General features: G+C 48.5%; 1 protein-coding gene across 10 annotated transcripts in view; it reads right to left on the bottom strand.

Moving 5' to 3' along the window:
* Window positions 1–16,068, bottom strand: part of TMEM117 (transmembrane protein 117) — a 471,225-nt gene that overhangs the window by 213,332 nt on the left and 241,825 nt on the right. For 9 of the 10 annotated variants that reach the window (XM_051850978.3, XM_089304061.1, XM_089304066.1 and 6 more), the window contains one exon: window positions 6,656–6,755. The exons of the other annotated variant lie outside the window; for it this stretch is intronic. In XM_051850978.3, coding sequence (XP_051706938.2) covers window positions 6,656–6,755 — 100 coding nt within the window. The remainder of the gene's footprint in view (window positions 1–6,655; window positions 6,756–16,068) is intronic. 10 annotated transcript variants of the gene reach the window in all.

Below are 16,068 nucleotides of genomic sequence, written 5' to 3'. Positions count from 1 at the left end.
AAACAAAGTATAATGGAACTGAAACCAGCTAGCACTGCACTGCCGGTAGAAAGGACGAATGGTGTGCATCCCTGGCCTCTCCGGCGCACATCTCAGAAATGCCCACAGCCTCTGCCGAGCCTGAACACAGCTCAATTCAACACTTCTCATGCTAAGTGTAACATATTCCATAAATCTTTAATACCCGAATATAAATTACAGGCAGCACACATACTGCATGCCACAGAATATTTGACATTTTTGAGAGAGATGGAAGTTAGGAGACGCACAGCAAAAGCTAGAATGTGCACCTCTGTTCTTAGATATCTGTCTACTACACCACACTGTGATTTCTCAGGAATCCTGGTCCACTGATTTTTAAAATCCGAGTCCTGAAAGTTAAAAGACTCTCGATCACCATTTCTGATGCTATCGGAACACAGCAGGCTAGGCTCGCCTGCGTTATTAATTTTTCAGTGAGAACTTATTATTTTCAAGGAACATGAAACACAAAGCTAAAATATTTATAGCAACCTAAAATATTTATACGTGGCAGAGCAAAGTGACCACATTCAGGTCCCTCCGAGCTTCCTAATGAATTAAAAGGAAACGTCAACCACAATTCCTCTGTGACTCTCTTGGCTTCTATCTAATGATTACACAAACGGGGAAGGTGGTGCGGACACTGTGGGTGTCAGCATTCTACTGCCCTGGGCGTCACCGGCGTCTGCAGTCCTGGTGTCGACCCAGAGCCGCTCCACCATTCCCCAGGAGCACAGCACCCGCGAGGCCCCCGGCCACGGGCCGGCTCTACCTGAGCCATGGGACCACATCTTCTCACAGCTCCTTCCAGGCTCCTCAGTAAATCCCATGCCCCCGGGCCCTGATGCGTGCTTTTTGCCCAAGGAGCCTCACATAAGTAAACCACTTAACTGAATGCTTGATTCACTGCATGAAGTCGTGCAGTGCACCCTGACTAAACGCGGGGTTAAATCATCAGGAAGGAGGCTGAGAAAAAAAACTCAGAGTCAAGTGCCAGCGCCAGGGGTTAAATATCTGGTCTACGCCTGCCCTCACCTTCCTCGTACACGCCCACTCCATGAGTCTGCTAAGTCTGTTCTTCCGCATCTCACGGTTTTATATTCTTTTCTATTATGAAGATCAGTAGATCTATTACTGCCATTTTATTTCAGGTGCTAAATCAAATTCAATTATACTTTTCATACTGTCATTTTGAAATATCAAGTGGAAGAGAAATAATTAGAAAGCTGGCATTGATCATAATGTGAACTGTCAAGCTCAAGTCCAGACAGAAGAACAAACTGGATGTGATGTTGGATACACCCCAGGTTACTGTTCATTGACAGACTCAGCATGTGCAGAACAGTCTAACACACTGCGGGGTATGTGTGTGTGTGTGTGTGTGTGTGTAGAAAACTGGGGGCTAAATAAACTATTTTAATTTGGGGAAACAAAAATAATATAGATGGTCAAGTTTTCTTATGCTGTGGCTTAATGGGTTAAGCTGCTACCTGCTATACTGGTGTCCCATAAGGGCGCCATTTCAAGTCCTGGATGCTCCACTTCCAATCCAGCCCCTGCTAGTGCGCCTGGGAAAGCAGCAGAAGACACTTAATAAAAGGTTCTTCCTTAATAAGTGGTCATACACAGATTAGGATGACAAAAATAAAAAACTCAATGTAATCCAGGTTTATATTTATACATAATGATAAATTTAATACTTTCTGTACTTAAGCTTGAAAGAATACTTCCAAAAACTGCAGAAGTATTCTCTGTTCTATTCTGTTGTGTAAATAAGGCTATAAATCACTCTCAAGAATCTGAAGGGACACATCTCAAGCCAGCATCCTCCTGCCCCAGAGCTGGGAGCAGGACTGAGCCATGGACAGCAATGGCAACCACAGAGCGGGGACTCTGGCAGCATCCCCAAAGCTCAGGCTCACCTGCGGGCTCTCTGACCCTTATCCTCTGGGGTCAGAAGTATTCTTGGAAAGTTGTTCTGACAACCTAGTACTTGCACTCACGTGTTCTCCCAGGTTATGAGAACACCATGGCATGAGAGGCAGGAAGAGCAGGGAGGCAGAGCTGAGGCTTTCTGCCTGCCCGTCATTCTAGAATGTCCATTCCATGCACTAAGTTGCAAGATTGAGCTAGGGGAAAAAACGCACGTGCTCTAGAGATTCCTCTGCTTACTCTTTCGGTTAATATTTCTGGACCCCACTTGACGCCCGTCCTGTGCTGGGTGTGGTGCACACACCGTGAGCACCGCTGCAGAGCCACCTCCAGCATCTTGAGTGCTGGGAGACAGGAAGAGGCTCTCCTGGCTCCTCAGGTAAACTGTCTTTCGAAACAAAGGTAACAGCCACATTACTATTAATTATAAAATCTCTCTGAAGAAATTGAAATGTGTGAAAAATAGAAGGCAAAACTGTCTTTCAAACATTTAGAAAGTGTAGTATTTATACACAAAACAGGCACAATTAAAATAGAAGGGTAAACTATGTTTCCAAAAATCACTTTTATTCTTAATCTCTTTCTTACTAAAGTCTCAGCTGAGAGAAATACTTGAACAAATGTTAAACTTTCATTTCTTGTTACAACCCGGCCCCAAGGCTAAGTTTAGGGCTCCAAAGTCCCTATCACATGAGGCGTTAGCTAAGCTTGTCTGGTTGTCATGAAAAGCAAAAGCCCATTAAAGTCACACACATTTGAACCAAAATGCCTCTGTAAATTCCCAGAATGAAAGTCTCCTGGAAACAGCCACATTGCATTCCGTGCCTACAACCTCACTGCCTGCCGGCACCTCTGCCCGTCCTGGCCCCGGGAGACAGGTGCCCTCGCATCACCCTGGGAGCCTGGGCCCTGCCGGGAGTTGACGCACGCGGCATGACTTTGGTGTTTACCACCAGCCCTGTCTTCTTGTCTTCCTGGATCGTGGCTCAGCTTCTGAAGTGCAGCCTTGGCCACAAGCTGAGACTGTCGGGAGTCAGACCCCTTACAGTTTCAGGGGAAACCAGAACAGGGCGCGGCAGGGCCTGGTCAGCAGTGGACAGGAAGTGCTTTTCCTCGTTGGCACTGTGTGAGGGGTGGGAGCAAGTCCAGCACCACGTCATCAGGATGCCCTGCCGCCACAGACCTGGGCACGCTGGAGGGGTGGGGGCACCACGGCAACGTGCTAGGAGGCTGGCCGGCCCTCCCTGTTGTCACGCACCGGCAGAGAGCCCAGCACCTGCATGGAACAGAGTCACGGAGGACACTGGTGCTGTGTTTTACACAGAGGCCAGCTGATCCCACCAACAGCCCAGGGCCAGCTCCGTGTGGGACCACGTCGCTTTCCACCTTACGTATTCTCATACACCAAAAATGTGGAACCCTTTTTGACAAAGAAAAGCATTGCTCTCAACCCTGCCTTATCCACCACGTGTCCCCTGTAAGGGGCATAATGCAGGACCAGGACAAGGCAGGGCTACCCAGGAAATCAGACCCACAGCCACTGGAGGCTCCCGTGTGAGGGCAAAAGCTGTTTCTCAGACTGACTGGCATCAGCCTTATCTTTGGATCACACCAGTCCCGGTCTCACTTTTAGAACCAGGAGAAAGTTCTGATTTTTTTCAGAAAAGCCAAGTCTTTCCGTTAGCAATCACAGGCAGGCAGGCTTGGATCATCAACACAGCCACTCACTGCCCAGGGTGACCTTTGTCACTGATACTCACTTCCTGATGAGCATTCTACAGGACGATGAAGGTCAAAGCTTCCTCAGACTCCTCTCGCGGGGAAAACTATGATTTGCTAAATGTTATCAAGGCACACATGTGGAGACACATAAATATGTATGTGGAAACTCACTGCCCACGTGCTGGCTAGAAAGGACGAGCGGGGAGGTTGCGTGTGGCTGCTCCTCCAAGCAGGCAAGCGGCGCCTCCTTTGCTGCCTCTGTGCCTGACCTGCTGGGGAGGGCCGGTGCCTCCCGCGGCAGAGGAGAGACGCAGCTCCTCACACAGCACCCACGCCAGGGAGCAGAGGGCAGGCTGCAGGGGTGAGCGGACTGCGTGGCCGCAGGGTGGACTGAAAGCCAGAACACAGTCCCGCAGGCTGCACTCCAGCCCCAGGTCTCAAGCGCAGCGGTCAGCGGAGTGTCTCGGTCCACTTGAGACTGGGCAGTTCTAAAGAAAGGAGGTCTACTTTGGCCCGCGGTTCTGGAGGGTGGGAGTTCCACCTGCTGGGCCTGGGGTGAGGGCCCTGCACTGCCTCAGCTCACACTGGGAAGTATGGAAGGGCAAATGATACATTCACAACACGGGGGCAGCCTTGTCCCCAACACCTGCTCCTGTGCTGAGCTCACCCACTGAGCATGCACTGGTCCTTCTCCATCACCTGCTCACCTCCCAAAGGCCCCACCCCCCAACACCACCACCGAGGCAATCAGACCTCGGCATGAGCTTTGGAGAAGATGATGCACACTCAGACCTCAGCTCTACCATACAAGAAGGGCACATGCTGACACGTTAGCTAGTAGAAGATGTCCAGCAGCCAACTGAGGATAAACCAGGACAGCCAGACAGACCCTGGAGAGGGACAAGGAGCACGGGCTGACCTGTGGAATCATCAGTGTCCCCTTACTCACCTAGGGGCAGACAAGGGCACGGCAGACCCCCAGCCAGGAAGGGTTGGGGGTCTTTGGTCAAATATTCATCATGGGCTTCCCTCTTAAGGCCACCCTAATAATTGGGCTCCACTGCACAACTGAAAAGACAAAATCATCTTAACTAAACTAATAATGACAATAATGCAATCCACAAATACAGGAAGACTTGCTGATGATATAGGAAGCACCACCGTGAAGGACAGTCCTGGACAAAGTGGATGGAACTGGGTCTCCATAAATAACGCCACATGGGAAAGGCTCCGATGGCTCATGTGAGCCTGCAGACTCCAGAGGGAGCTCCTGGGGTCTGCTGCTCTGCTGATTCTCCCCGATTTGTTAGGGGCTGGTGTCAGCTGACAGTCAGGAAGCCACGGGCCTCATCTCGTTAGTCTACTGCAGCACTGGCAACTGGAAGGAAGACCCAGCCCCCTGGCCCCCAGGCCTGGGGTACGGTGGGAAGCTCACATTCCCGGGCTCTGCAGAAGGCTCAGGAGTTCTGGCGGACAACCAGCTCATGCTGCTGATTCAAGGCACTGAGGGTAGTCAGAAGGACAAGGGCCCCGGAACGTGAGCAGCCACGAGAAAGCATTTGAGTACACCCTACACCTCACTTCCCAGGCTCCACGCCTGTGGTTTGTGACACAGGTAGGAAGCGCTGATCCCATCTGAGAAAGTGCAGACTGTAAACACCTCAGTTGTGTCACAGAGAGTCCCTATTCCTGAACTCTTAACCTAATTCTCTTTTCCATTTTATTAAGCGAGTTCATCGTAAAGCCAAGTCAAAATCACAATCCATTATGGAAAACTTGCAAGACACAACCCCTCGATGTCAAGAAACACACTTTTCACAGTTCTTCTGCATAGCTTTCCCCATGGAAATGGGAATTTTGACACAAGGCACACTGGTCTCAGCGAGTGGTCTATTCTTGCTGTTAATAAAACAAAGTGTTTTTGAAGTTCATATTTTAAAGCTGATGAGAGGGACACATCTGGTTGTGGGCCTGTGAGAGTTCTAAAGACCAACAGAGCTGGGAGGAGGCTCAACAGCAGGCCATGCCAACTGTGCCGACTCCCGCGGTGGCTTGACTCTCTTCCAGGAGAGGGAGAGCCCTGGTTCCTGAAAACGCCTGTTCTGGGGAAGAAGCAAACTATCGACGGAAATGGCTGGAGTTCCACGTGACAGTCTGCTCACGGTGTCCAGGATGCAGCCCACTCCCTCCAAGACCTTTTGGGGTCGGCCATCATCTGCCCCTGTGGAAGTGAGCGCCCTGGCAAAGCGAATCAGGACTCACTGCGCTGGGAAAGTGTGGCAGGTGTGCGGCTCCATCTTCACAAGCGCTTACTCTCTGCACCTGTGATTCTCTAACCGAGGCATAGTTCACAGAGCCTGCTAGCAGGACGCTCACGCTTAATTAAGCCAGGGGCCGAGAAACGGAAGTCCTCCTCTTGTCAGGTGAGCTCAGCGTGAGACATGGTTACAATGCCACAGACAAGCCATGTGCAGGCGATCTCAGCACCCTCAGCGTCCGCAGTCCGCAGGTTCAAGGGGAAAACCAGTGAGGAAGCCCATTTCCTGAGTCCTTGAGGAATGCCTCACAGGGTCCTCCGAGACAGGACAGACCATGCACCTCACCTGAATGTTGTCCACGCAAAAAGCAGACTTCACAGAATCAGTATTTCACAGGGAAAATTTTCCATTAAATTTACAAATGTATATTTATACTATACATACATACATACATATATATATATTCGCATGCTCAAACATGTGTCTGAGTGTGTGTTTACATACCTCCTGATGGAGAGTCATTTTAATATTCCAACTTAACTGACTTATTTTCTGAAGTCCACAGATATTGCAATATAATCTCTGGACTCATCTATACTCATAAATGTGTTCCATCGGGAGAGATGTGATTACTCTAAATCATAAGCAGTGTGCTTCTAACACTACAAACATGGCTTCTATCCGCTGTCCATGCACAATGGGTGAAGGTAAAATTGTCTTACCATCCACGCTGTGACAAAGTCCCCCATCCAGGTCCCTACTGCGGCCAATTTCATGAAACTCTCGTTTCTGATGCCCATGTAGTCTGTAATGATGTAGGCTCTGTGGAAGCAAACACACGAGACATCTGGACTCAGAGAGCCATAACAAGGCCTCCTGCTCGCACCACGCACCCTGTGTGCTCCACATCCGCAGGCTAGCAACACCTCCCCCAGGGCCTGGGCCCGTGACCCTGACTGCACGTGCGAGCTCTAAGACAGACTTTGAACAATCAAACAGGAAGACTCAGCACAGGCGTCATTTCAGGCTCACTCAAGTACGCGTATAGATCAGCAACTCCAGAGGGAGGCAGAGTGAAGAGTGGACTGGACCAGAGACAAGATGCAGAGTCCAGGCTCCAGGGAGCGGGAGCAGAGCTGAGGAACTCAGAATCACGTCCGGATTTCAGAGGGACTCCCACCCAGTGAGTCACTGCCAACCTCAGTGCAGACCTGTGTGCTTTCAACTGTTACCACAGTAACACCAGGCGGGTGCTCATTTCACTGCTTTTTCTGTTAAACATTCTTTTAATTTTTTGTTAACATTCTTGTTAAAATTGATCGTTTAATGCCAACAGCATGTGCATGCATATCACATATTACGTATTTTCATTCCCATGTTCTCATTCTTAAATTTTTTCCTCATTGAGGATTATTCCCCTTTTGCAATCTCTCTGAGAAAACTGGGACTCAGATCACCTAGGAGGTGATCAATCCTGGTAATCAATCCTGGTAACTAATGGTAGGTGGCGAGGGAGCAAACTTCTCTCCTGTGGTCGTTTTTTACTCTAAGCTTTTTCACTCTTTTTTGTTTTACTTTAATTTTTTTCCTTTCCTTACGTATGATAATACCTGTACAATCAGAGTATTAATTAAACTTGAGCCAGACTAATTTTAAAACAGCAAAGAATAGATAATGATATTTTTGTTATTTATCTATTGATGATCAGCATATGTTTGAAGTTACTGAATGGTAAACTATCTAATTCAGTGTTTTTCTTTTATTCTACAGTTATTGCAGATGGATTTTTTTAACTTGATTTGTTAAACAAGTTTCATACACACAGCTTTAGGAACGCAGTGACACTTCCCTGCCTCCCCCCATGCTCCTTATCTATAAAAAAGCACATATTTAATATTTTTAACAGCAGAAGAAAATTAATTAACTCTTAAAACAACTCTTTGCTATAAGCTTCATGCACCTGCTTTGGAGGATATACAAGAATGTCGTAAGGTCTCACCCCCAAGTCAGGATCTCAAGCTCCATGGTAGCCAACAAATCAATGAGCAGCAGCGAGAGCAAGCTGCATGCAGACTTTGCCAGGGACCGTTGTTAGCACTTTAAATGCAGTCCCTGCCCACGTTCACGTCAGCGCACGGAAATGTCTAGTCCACAGTCGTGCAGAGGGAGTTTGCGAGGGTTTGGCAATTTGCTGAAGTTCCAGCCCCTAATAAACGGACAGGAGCTGAATCTGAGCTTGACTGACTTTCAAGTCCAGGCTCTTCACCGTGTTGCTCCACCTTCTTCCTGAAGTGACAGTGAAGATATTTACACACACACACACAATTTGCTCTGTACCCCAGCGTGTCCGCCCATACACAGGGAAGATCAAGACATATCCCGTGGAGACCAGTCAGCACACAAAGCCACCAGTGGCTTGCAGAAGCTTCAGCTCCCCAGAGCTGCATCCAGTCCAGCACTCCCACTCACACGAGCTCACCCGTCTAAGCAGCTTCCACTTGAAGCCCCGAGCTGACCTGGGCAGAACAGTGCTGCCCCATCCGGAAAACTCACAGAACACAACATGCTGTCGGGAATTAGCTCGGGTAACTGCCTAGGACTTTCAATCACATCTGTTTTGGAGAACTTACCCAATGCCACTTCTCTGCCTGGCCACTATTCTGGTGAGTTCTAGAATATACTGACGCAGAGTGGCAGTGTCAGGGGTACAATCCCTGAAACTGTAAAGATGTAAGACCAGCATCATACTTTCATTCCTAGAATGAGAAAGGGGCTGGATACACTTGGAACAGATGGATGGCAGAGCCAAGAATAACTAAGAAAGTTACATAAAGCACAAAAATCATTCCCCAAGAAGTTTCTTAGAGGCATCAGAGTTGATGAAGCAGTGAGAATAGGAAAGAGGAGATACCAGCTTGGGAAGAGCTGTGGAAAGGCTGGGAGTGAGGCTGTGTACAGAGCTGCTACGGCAGCTGGCTCTCGTGTTCTCTGGGGGCTCTCTGGGGACATTGCTGATTCTGTACACGAAGCAAGACAAGGGAAATGTGGGTTGTGCCTGGGGAAGCTGTCAATCACAGAGGGCTGGAGAGACAACGCAGGCCATTTACAGGGTCGAGATCCCAGAGACAGGAGGAGCCCAGAAGATGGCCTGACGCACAGCAGGTCTGTCAAATCCTGCTCTTGATTCGGGAGGAGCTAGACGACTAAGTGAAGTCTCACAAGGGCACCATGGAGGTCGGGCACCCCACTGCGCTGGGGAGACGGCTGCAGTTCACATGCACTGCAAAGCACGACCCAGGAGAAAGCCGGGGAACAGCCCTCACAGTGCACCCCACGACGGATCTGGGGGTCGCCTCTACTCTGTGCACCTAGCGGGAAGAGTGCAACCTTTCTGGGAACACAGACTATCATCCAGATCCACTACCCACTGCTACACAGCACACGGCTCAGCCATTCGGGAATCACTGGGGGTGCCAACAAACAGTTCCGGCCACTGACAGTCAAGAGACAAAGGCATCGACTCAAACCAGGTAACACGCTCTGGGGGGACAGACAGGTGCTTCGTTCACTGCTGCCTTCCTGGGACCCAGAGCCCTGCCTGCCTCAGGTGAGTGATTAGCAAACATTGCTTCATTTATGAATTAGTGAAGTGGCCCAGATTCGTCATGTCTGCTTGCACATGGCAGGGAATGTGCTCCACGTCTTACTGTGCGAAACACAGGAAACAGCAGTAAAATGGAACAGGAATAGGAAGGTGTCCCCACAGGGACGGACACCAAACACATCTTTAAATTGCTCTGTGTTGACTCCATTACACTTGCAGCTCCTCGAATGCTGCACAGCCATCCTTTCTCCACCTAGAACGTTCTATCAGCAAAGAAAGGAATTCTCTATCCCAGTGACCGGGAGCACGGGGCCAGTTCCAGAAGCTGTAACAGTGAAGATGAGGTAGCACAGGCGATTGATGAAATTATAAACATGAACAGCGACATAGAGAAAGACAAGACGCTGTTCTTGTCATTGCTACTTTGGACAAAGATGAGGAAGACCTACAAATCTGCAGACTTGCTATGAAAACCCTCAAGTACTGGGTTACTGAACTGCATTTCTGTGAACATTAAGGGCACTTCCTGCAAAGGATCAGGTATGTACATACTTACCTAGCAATGTGAGCCGGTCTGAACGTCACGCCAGACTCTAAACATCTGCAGCTGTGCAGCTTCATACACCCCACGGCCTTGGGAAATGATTCACAGTTATATCATACTTGCCAGGAGCTAAAACCTGGCAAATTAGGGGTTTAGTTTTGCTTTCTGCCTTAGCTGGTTATTTCCACTGCACATAGATCTGGAAAACTTTGCTTTTCTATCAGCCTACCAGGTGAGCATCCGTCATTGACACAGTATTTCAAGATCCTGAAGGAATTTCTTTCTGGGCTCTCACTTCAGTTTTTATTTTTTCATGAGATTCCAAGCTTAAACTGTCAAGTCCATAACGGATGTGTGGAAATTTCAATATACAAGATGGGAGAAAGGCTAATAATCATGCCCACAGGTAAGATGAGCCTTCAAGGCTGAAACCAGAGAAATCCACGCGCTGCCTGACTGCACAGACCCTGACATGAGCTCCGCAGTCCACAAGACTTGTCACTTGGTAAGTGGGTCTTCCAGGTGGGAGCCCTGATCGTGAGCAACAAAAATTGCAGTTCATTTGGTCTATTATTCATGCGTAAGTGGGCGCAGTTGATGCCAATGATTTAGGGGCCACATCTCTGAAAGTGTAACAGGAGGCGTAAACACAGACCAGCAAACCAATACCGATTCATGCTTCACTGAAGACCCATCTGTGGCCAGCTGGATTCGCACTGTCACAGCTGTCTCTCCCAGCCACGTTTGGGTGACTTAAACAAGATTGGGGATTTCATACACAAAGTAAATCAGGATAAGGAGGTAACTTACATGAAAGCAGACCTGCATTAACCCAAGCAAATCTCTAAGCATTCTCAAGCATTGACAATAAAAACTGTTGCTTCAAACTGCCAAGAACCAAACCTGGGTCTATTACATTAACCTTTCTCCAATATTTGTGTGTGTTTACACACGTGTACATGCATGTAGTAAAATTATTAATAGCGTTAGCCTGGTCACTTAATCAACTGTATTCTAAATAGCTGAATTTTAGTGTTTTTGCTCAAAGTTTCTAGTTCTTGACATGGAAAGACACCGGGGGAGTTCAGTACAAGTGGGAGGACTTTGCTGGCCAGATCCAGGGTAACAAGTTGTGGGACAAGACCCATGAGGATGCCACGAATGCTGTGGACAATCGTTAAAAGCAGTCCTGAATGATTCAAACTGCACCTGCACCTGGCGATGCCCACTGATAAAATACTCAAATGGAGCCGGCACCGTGGCTCACTAGGTTAATCCTCCGCCTGCGGCGCCGGCACACCGGGTTCTAGTCCCAGTCAGGGCACCGGTTCTGTCCTGGTTGCTCCTGTTCCAGTCCAGCTCTCTGCTGTGGCCCGGGAGGGCAGTGGAGGATGGCCCAAGTGCTTGGGCCCTGCACCCGCATGGGAGACCAGGAGAAGCACCTGGCTCCTGGCTTCGGATTGGCACAGTGCACCGGCCGTAGTGGCCATTGGGGGGTGAACCAAAGGAAAAGGAAAACCTTTCTCTCTGTCTCTCTCTATATATAACTCTGCCTGTCAAAAAAAAAAAAAAAAATACTCAAATGTTCCAACATCAGCCTTTCATTCCCTCTAATTCCTACAGAGAAGACCTGTGTAAGGCTGTAGATGGAGCTGTCACAGACCACACCCACGCGTTCTGTGAATACAACCATCACACCTCAGATCCTCCTTGCCTTCTTTGCCTGGCTTCAGCCCACTCGGTGAGATTCATTTCTGCTAGACACAGAAACTTCAGTTTGTATCAGCCCCTCCCTCTCCTCTATTCGTAACACTGGGTCCATCACCAGGGTTATTTCAGAAAGACTCTCAAATCCACGCTGTTTGTCTGTCATCACCACTACCAACGCCTTACTTCTGGCAATAACCACCTCTATTGTGAAATTAAAGTAACCGTCCCCTCCAATTATTCACCCTATATTGCTCTACTCTGACTTTTGGGAATTTGATGTGGCGTCTGGAGATGAGCCGGGTACGGGAGGTGCTAGGCCTGCAAATTACATCACACGCCCATAACCTGGGACAAATGATCACCCTTGACAGTCATCCATTTCCTTTTCTGTGTAGCAGAGGCAAAACCACCTCCCATTCATCAGGTTTTCTTGAAGATCACGCAAAATAAAGCAGACAAAGCTTCTAGCACAGCTCTTTCATAAGAGGTATGCAAAAAAGGATGAGTCTCTGCCCTACTAGCTTCCGTTTCCTAACACAGCATCCCCACTGCCACAGGGCAAAGCAGGGACAAGAAGAGGCTCCCCTCTGTAGGTCACCCTCTCTTCTGCGTCATCCCTGCATCCCCCCATCTCTGGCAGGCACTCAGCATCCCCACCACCACGCCAGTCTGTGGCATGCCTTCACTGCCCCCACCATGCTCTCCCGGCCTGAGATCCCTAAGCCAACCTGTCCACTGAGGAACCCCTTCCATCACCTCTGAAAGTCACCCACTCCCTGCTGTTGCCAAAACACTTTAAAACACCTCCAGTTAAATAATCGTCTTAGCATAATTTAATGACATTCTCAAGTTGCTCCTCTCTCACACAAGACTTCATACGTCCACAGTAAAATGAGGCTGTGCAGGGGGCTGGGGGCCTGCGGGCCCCTCAGACACGGGTGGAATGTCCTTCCCAAACAGGCTGCCGGCTGTGGCTGGGAAGCCGTCTCCAGACCGACCCGCACCTCTCTCCCTAACAGCTTTTTGTGCTGCAGGGGTGACCTTGCGGCTTTAAATCACACCTTCGGGGTGGGGGCCATCTTCCACCCAGAGCTGGCAGAGGAAGGCGTCGAGCCCCTGGGGAGAGTCAGACTGGCTCCAGGAGACCCGGGCTATCTTGTGTGACCTTATGGCTTTGATTCACACCTCCAGGGGACCTGCAGTCTTTCACCCAGAGCTGGCAGAGGAGAACGCTGAACCTCTAAGGAGATGGAACCCATGCAACTCACTCCAGCAACCGCCCTCCCTTTCATGACCCGTAACATCTTTGGCACCCAACGTGGGGCTCGGTAGAAGACTTTGGCAAGGTCTGTATTCCTTCCCTCAAGTGGGACAGGATCTGTGGGAATGACTGGATCATCTGGCATCTCACAGCTCTCCAAGAACACGGAGTTCGCTCTGGCCATGGCTTAGCCACGACTGAAACTCGGAAGAATTGTACAAGGAGGAGAGGGCAACTAGGAAGGGCAGTAGCCTGAGAGCCTGGAGACCCCCTGAGCTCGCTTTGGCTTTCTGGTGGCCGGACTGTGACCCGAGGACCTTGCCTCTCTCTTGGAGGGACGCCTGGTCATGTCACCTACTGCTACGTGAGCGGGGCTCAGCCTTGACCTAGGCTAATGTTGGCCCTCCAGGTCAACTCGGACAGCTAGATAGTGGGCAATCATGGGCAACAGGAGATTTCAAGCACTCGGTGAAAACAACACACCTGTCTAATCCCACGGAATATTTCATGGTGTCTCTTTTTGCTTTCTCCCTTCTCTGTAGTTTATAGGAATGTATGATTCTCTGCCTCTTTGTTTCATGATGTATTGCACTGTCCTAAGTAATGGGCTCACATGCTGATAATCAAAGCTTTTTCTGTGCTATTATAACTGACCAAGCTAATAAGAGTTTTAACGTGTCTTGAAGGCTTTGGTTTTTCTGTTGCCTTATTGAGTCTTGATTGGAAGAAATGAGACTTAAAGTAGTTTAAGTCATCTGGGTATAGTTTCTGAATAAAACTGGGGTAAAGGTAAATGAAAATAAGGATGTGTGTGCTCCAGGATCTTAAATTCTATAAGGGAGATTGTGCGGGTTCATTAACATTTTCATAAATTGTCTGTATGAAAAATAATTCAAAACTGCTTGAAATTAAGGAATGTAAATCAAGGAAATCAGCAGGTGGAAAAAAAGAACTATAAAAATGTGTTCTTGGTAAAGAAGGTTAAAAAGGGAAGAGATTTTTAAATAGAGGAAGGACGTGGTTTGTAGAACTGCTTTATCCTAATGGCTAGTTTACTCTAAACTGCATTCTACCACAGCAGCCCTCCCACACCCTAAGTGCCCCTAGGACTATGGCCTCCTGTCCCCAGGAAGTAGCCAGAGAGACATGGATGCCCCAAGTCCCTGCCGTAGTAGAGTGTGGATTAAGGAAGGGGGAATTTGAGACCAGCCAGTGGGGCTGTTGGCCTGTGGGCCCCATCAGACATAGGTATAACGTCCTTCACAAGCAGGCTGCCAGCTGTGGCTGGAAAGCCCATCTCCGGACCGACTGGCAACTCCCCCACTAACGGCGTCTTGTGCTGCATGTGTGACCTTGCAGCTTTAAATCACACCTTCTGGGTGGGTGCAATCTTTCACCCAGAGCTGGCAGGGGAAGGGGCCGGGCCCCTGGCAGAGTCAGACTGGCTCCAGGAGACCCGGGCTATCTTGTGTGACCTAGCGGCTTTAGATCACATCTCCAGGGTGGCTGGATTCTTTGACCCAGAGCTAGCGGAGGAGGGGGTCTGAGCCCCTAAGAAGACAGACAGTCTCCAGGAGACCCCTCCTTTCTCCATGAGCCCCAAGCCAATCAACATACATATGTGAAACCGTATGTGAAACCCCCATCCAACGGGCACCCCCAATAGGATGACCCAATGAACAGACAGTGACACCTCAGAAACCCAGGACACTTCCTGAGAGCCAGAGTCCCGCTAGGACACTCCACTGGTCTCCTCTTGGACCAGACGCTTTCTCTGTCGTCTGCCAATCAAATAAAAGTTCCTTTTTTGTCTAATAAAAGTTTCTGCTGCTTTTCAAACTGTTTCCTGGCTTTTTTATCTATACTTAGCTGAGGACAAGCACCCACAAGACTCTTTCCGGCAACAGCCCTCCTTTCCATGAGTTGTAACATAAAAGAATGTGGTGCATACCTACAGGCAGGTGCAATAAACATTTAAATCAAATAGTCACTTGATTCGTGTAAGGCGATGACGTAAATCACCTGACTTCAGGCCCAAACTGCACAGGGCATAAAAGCCTAACAGGTGAAAAGCAGGGTTTGCAACGTAAGATATAGGTAAATGAGATGGCAAGGACAACTGTGGGCCATGTGACTGCGACGTTCTAACAGACCAGAATATCACTGTCACTTCTATTGCCTCCACTAGAATAAAGAGTTCAAGGCTAGAACACAATCAAGTCAAAATGAAGAGCACACCTTCAGCTCTCTGTACTCACATGTTGCTTATTTTCTTTGACAATGAGTTGACCAGTAATAAAGAAGCAAAATACTGTAAGTCTACTAAATCAAACTGTCTTTAAAAGAATCCTCTAAGTGAAATTAGATATCCCTACATGATTTAGTGCACAAACAATTTTCTGGCACAAACAATATGAGAGACTTATAATAAAATATACTTTTTTATCTATGAGGAAAAAAACAAAGAACATTTATTCCACTGCCCTTCCAAGGGAGATTCCCAGATTATTTTGCTGCTTGTTCCTGAAAAGTCAAAATGCAGAGGTTTACAAGGTTAAAAAATAGTACAAGTGTACCCAAAAAATTCTTTTCTAAAAAAATTTTATTAAAGCAAACAGATTTCATAGGCATAGCTCTAAGATAATGATGCTTCTCTTCTCTCTTTCTCCCTTCCTCAATCTCCCTTTCTTTTTTTTCCTTTAATTTTTGCAGACATAATTTAATCATTCTATAATCACAGGCTTAATTCACCACTAACCATAACATCTCAACAAGTAAGAAACACAGTTATAAAAGAGAATGAAAGCTGGCGTTGCGGCTCACCAGGCTAATCTTCCGCCTTGTGGCACCGGCACACTGGGTTCTAGTCCCGGTCCGGGCGCCGGATTCTGTCCCGGTTGCCCTTCTTCCAGGCCAGCTCTCTGCTGTGGCCCGGGAGTGCAGTGGAGGATGGCCCACGTGCTTGGGCCCTGCACCCCATGGGAGACCAGGAGAAGTACCTGGCTCCTGCCATCGG

This window comes from Oryctolagus cuniculus, chromosome 9, assembly GCF_051225735.1.
Source record: "Oryctolagus cuniculus isolate XC-2025 breed Fujian yellow rabbit chromosome 9, ASM5122573v1, whole genome shotgun sequence".
NCBI classification, from domain to species: domain Eukaryota; kingdom Metazoa; phylum Chordata; class Mammalia; order Lagomorpha; family Leporidae; genus Oryctolagus; species Oryctolagus cuniculus.
The sequence above is the reverse complement of the archived record's forward strand: the minus strand, read 5'-3'. Positions and strand labels throughout refer to the sequence as shown.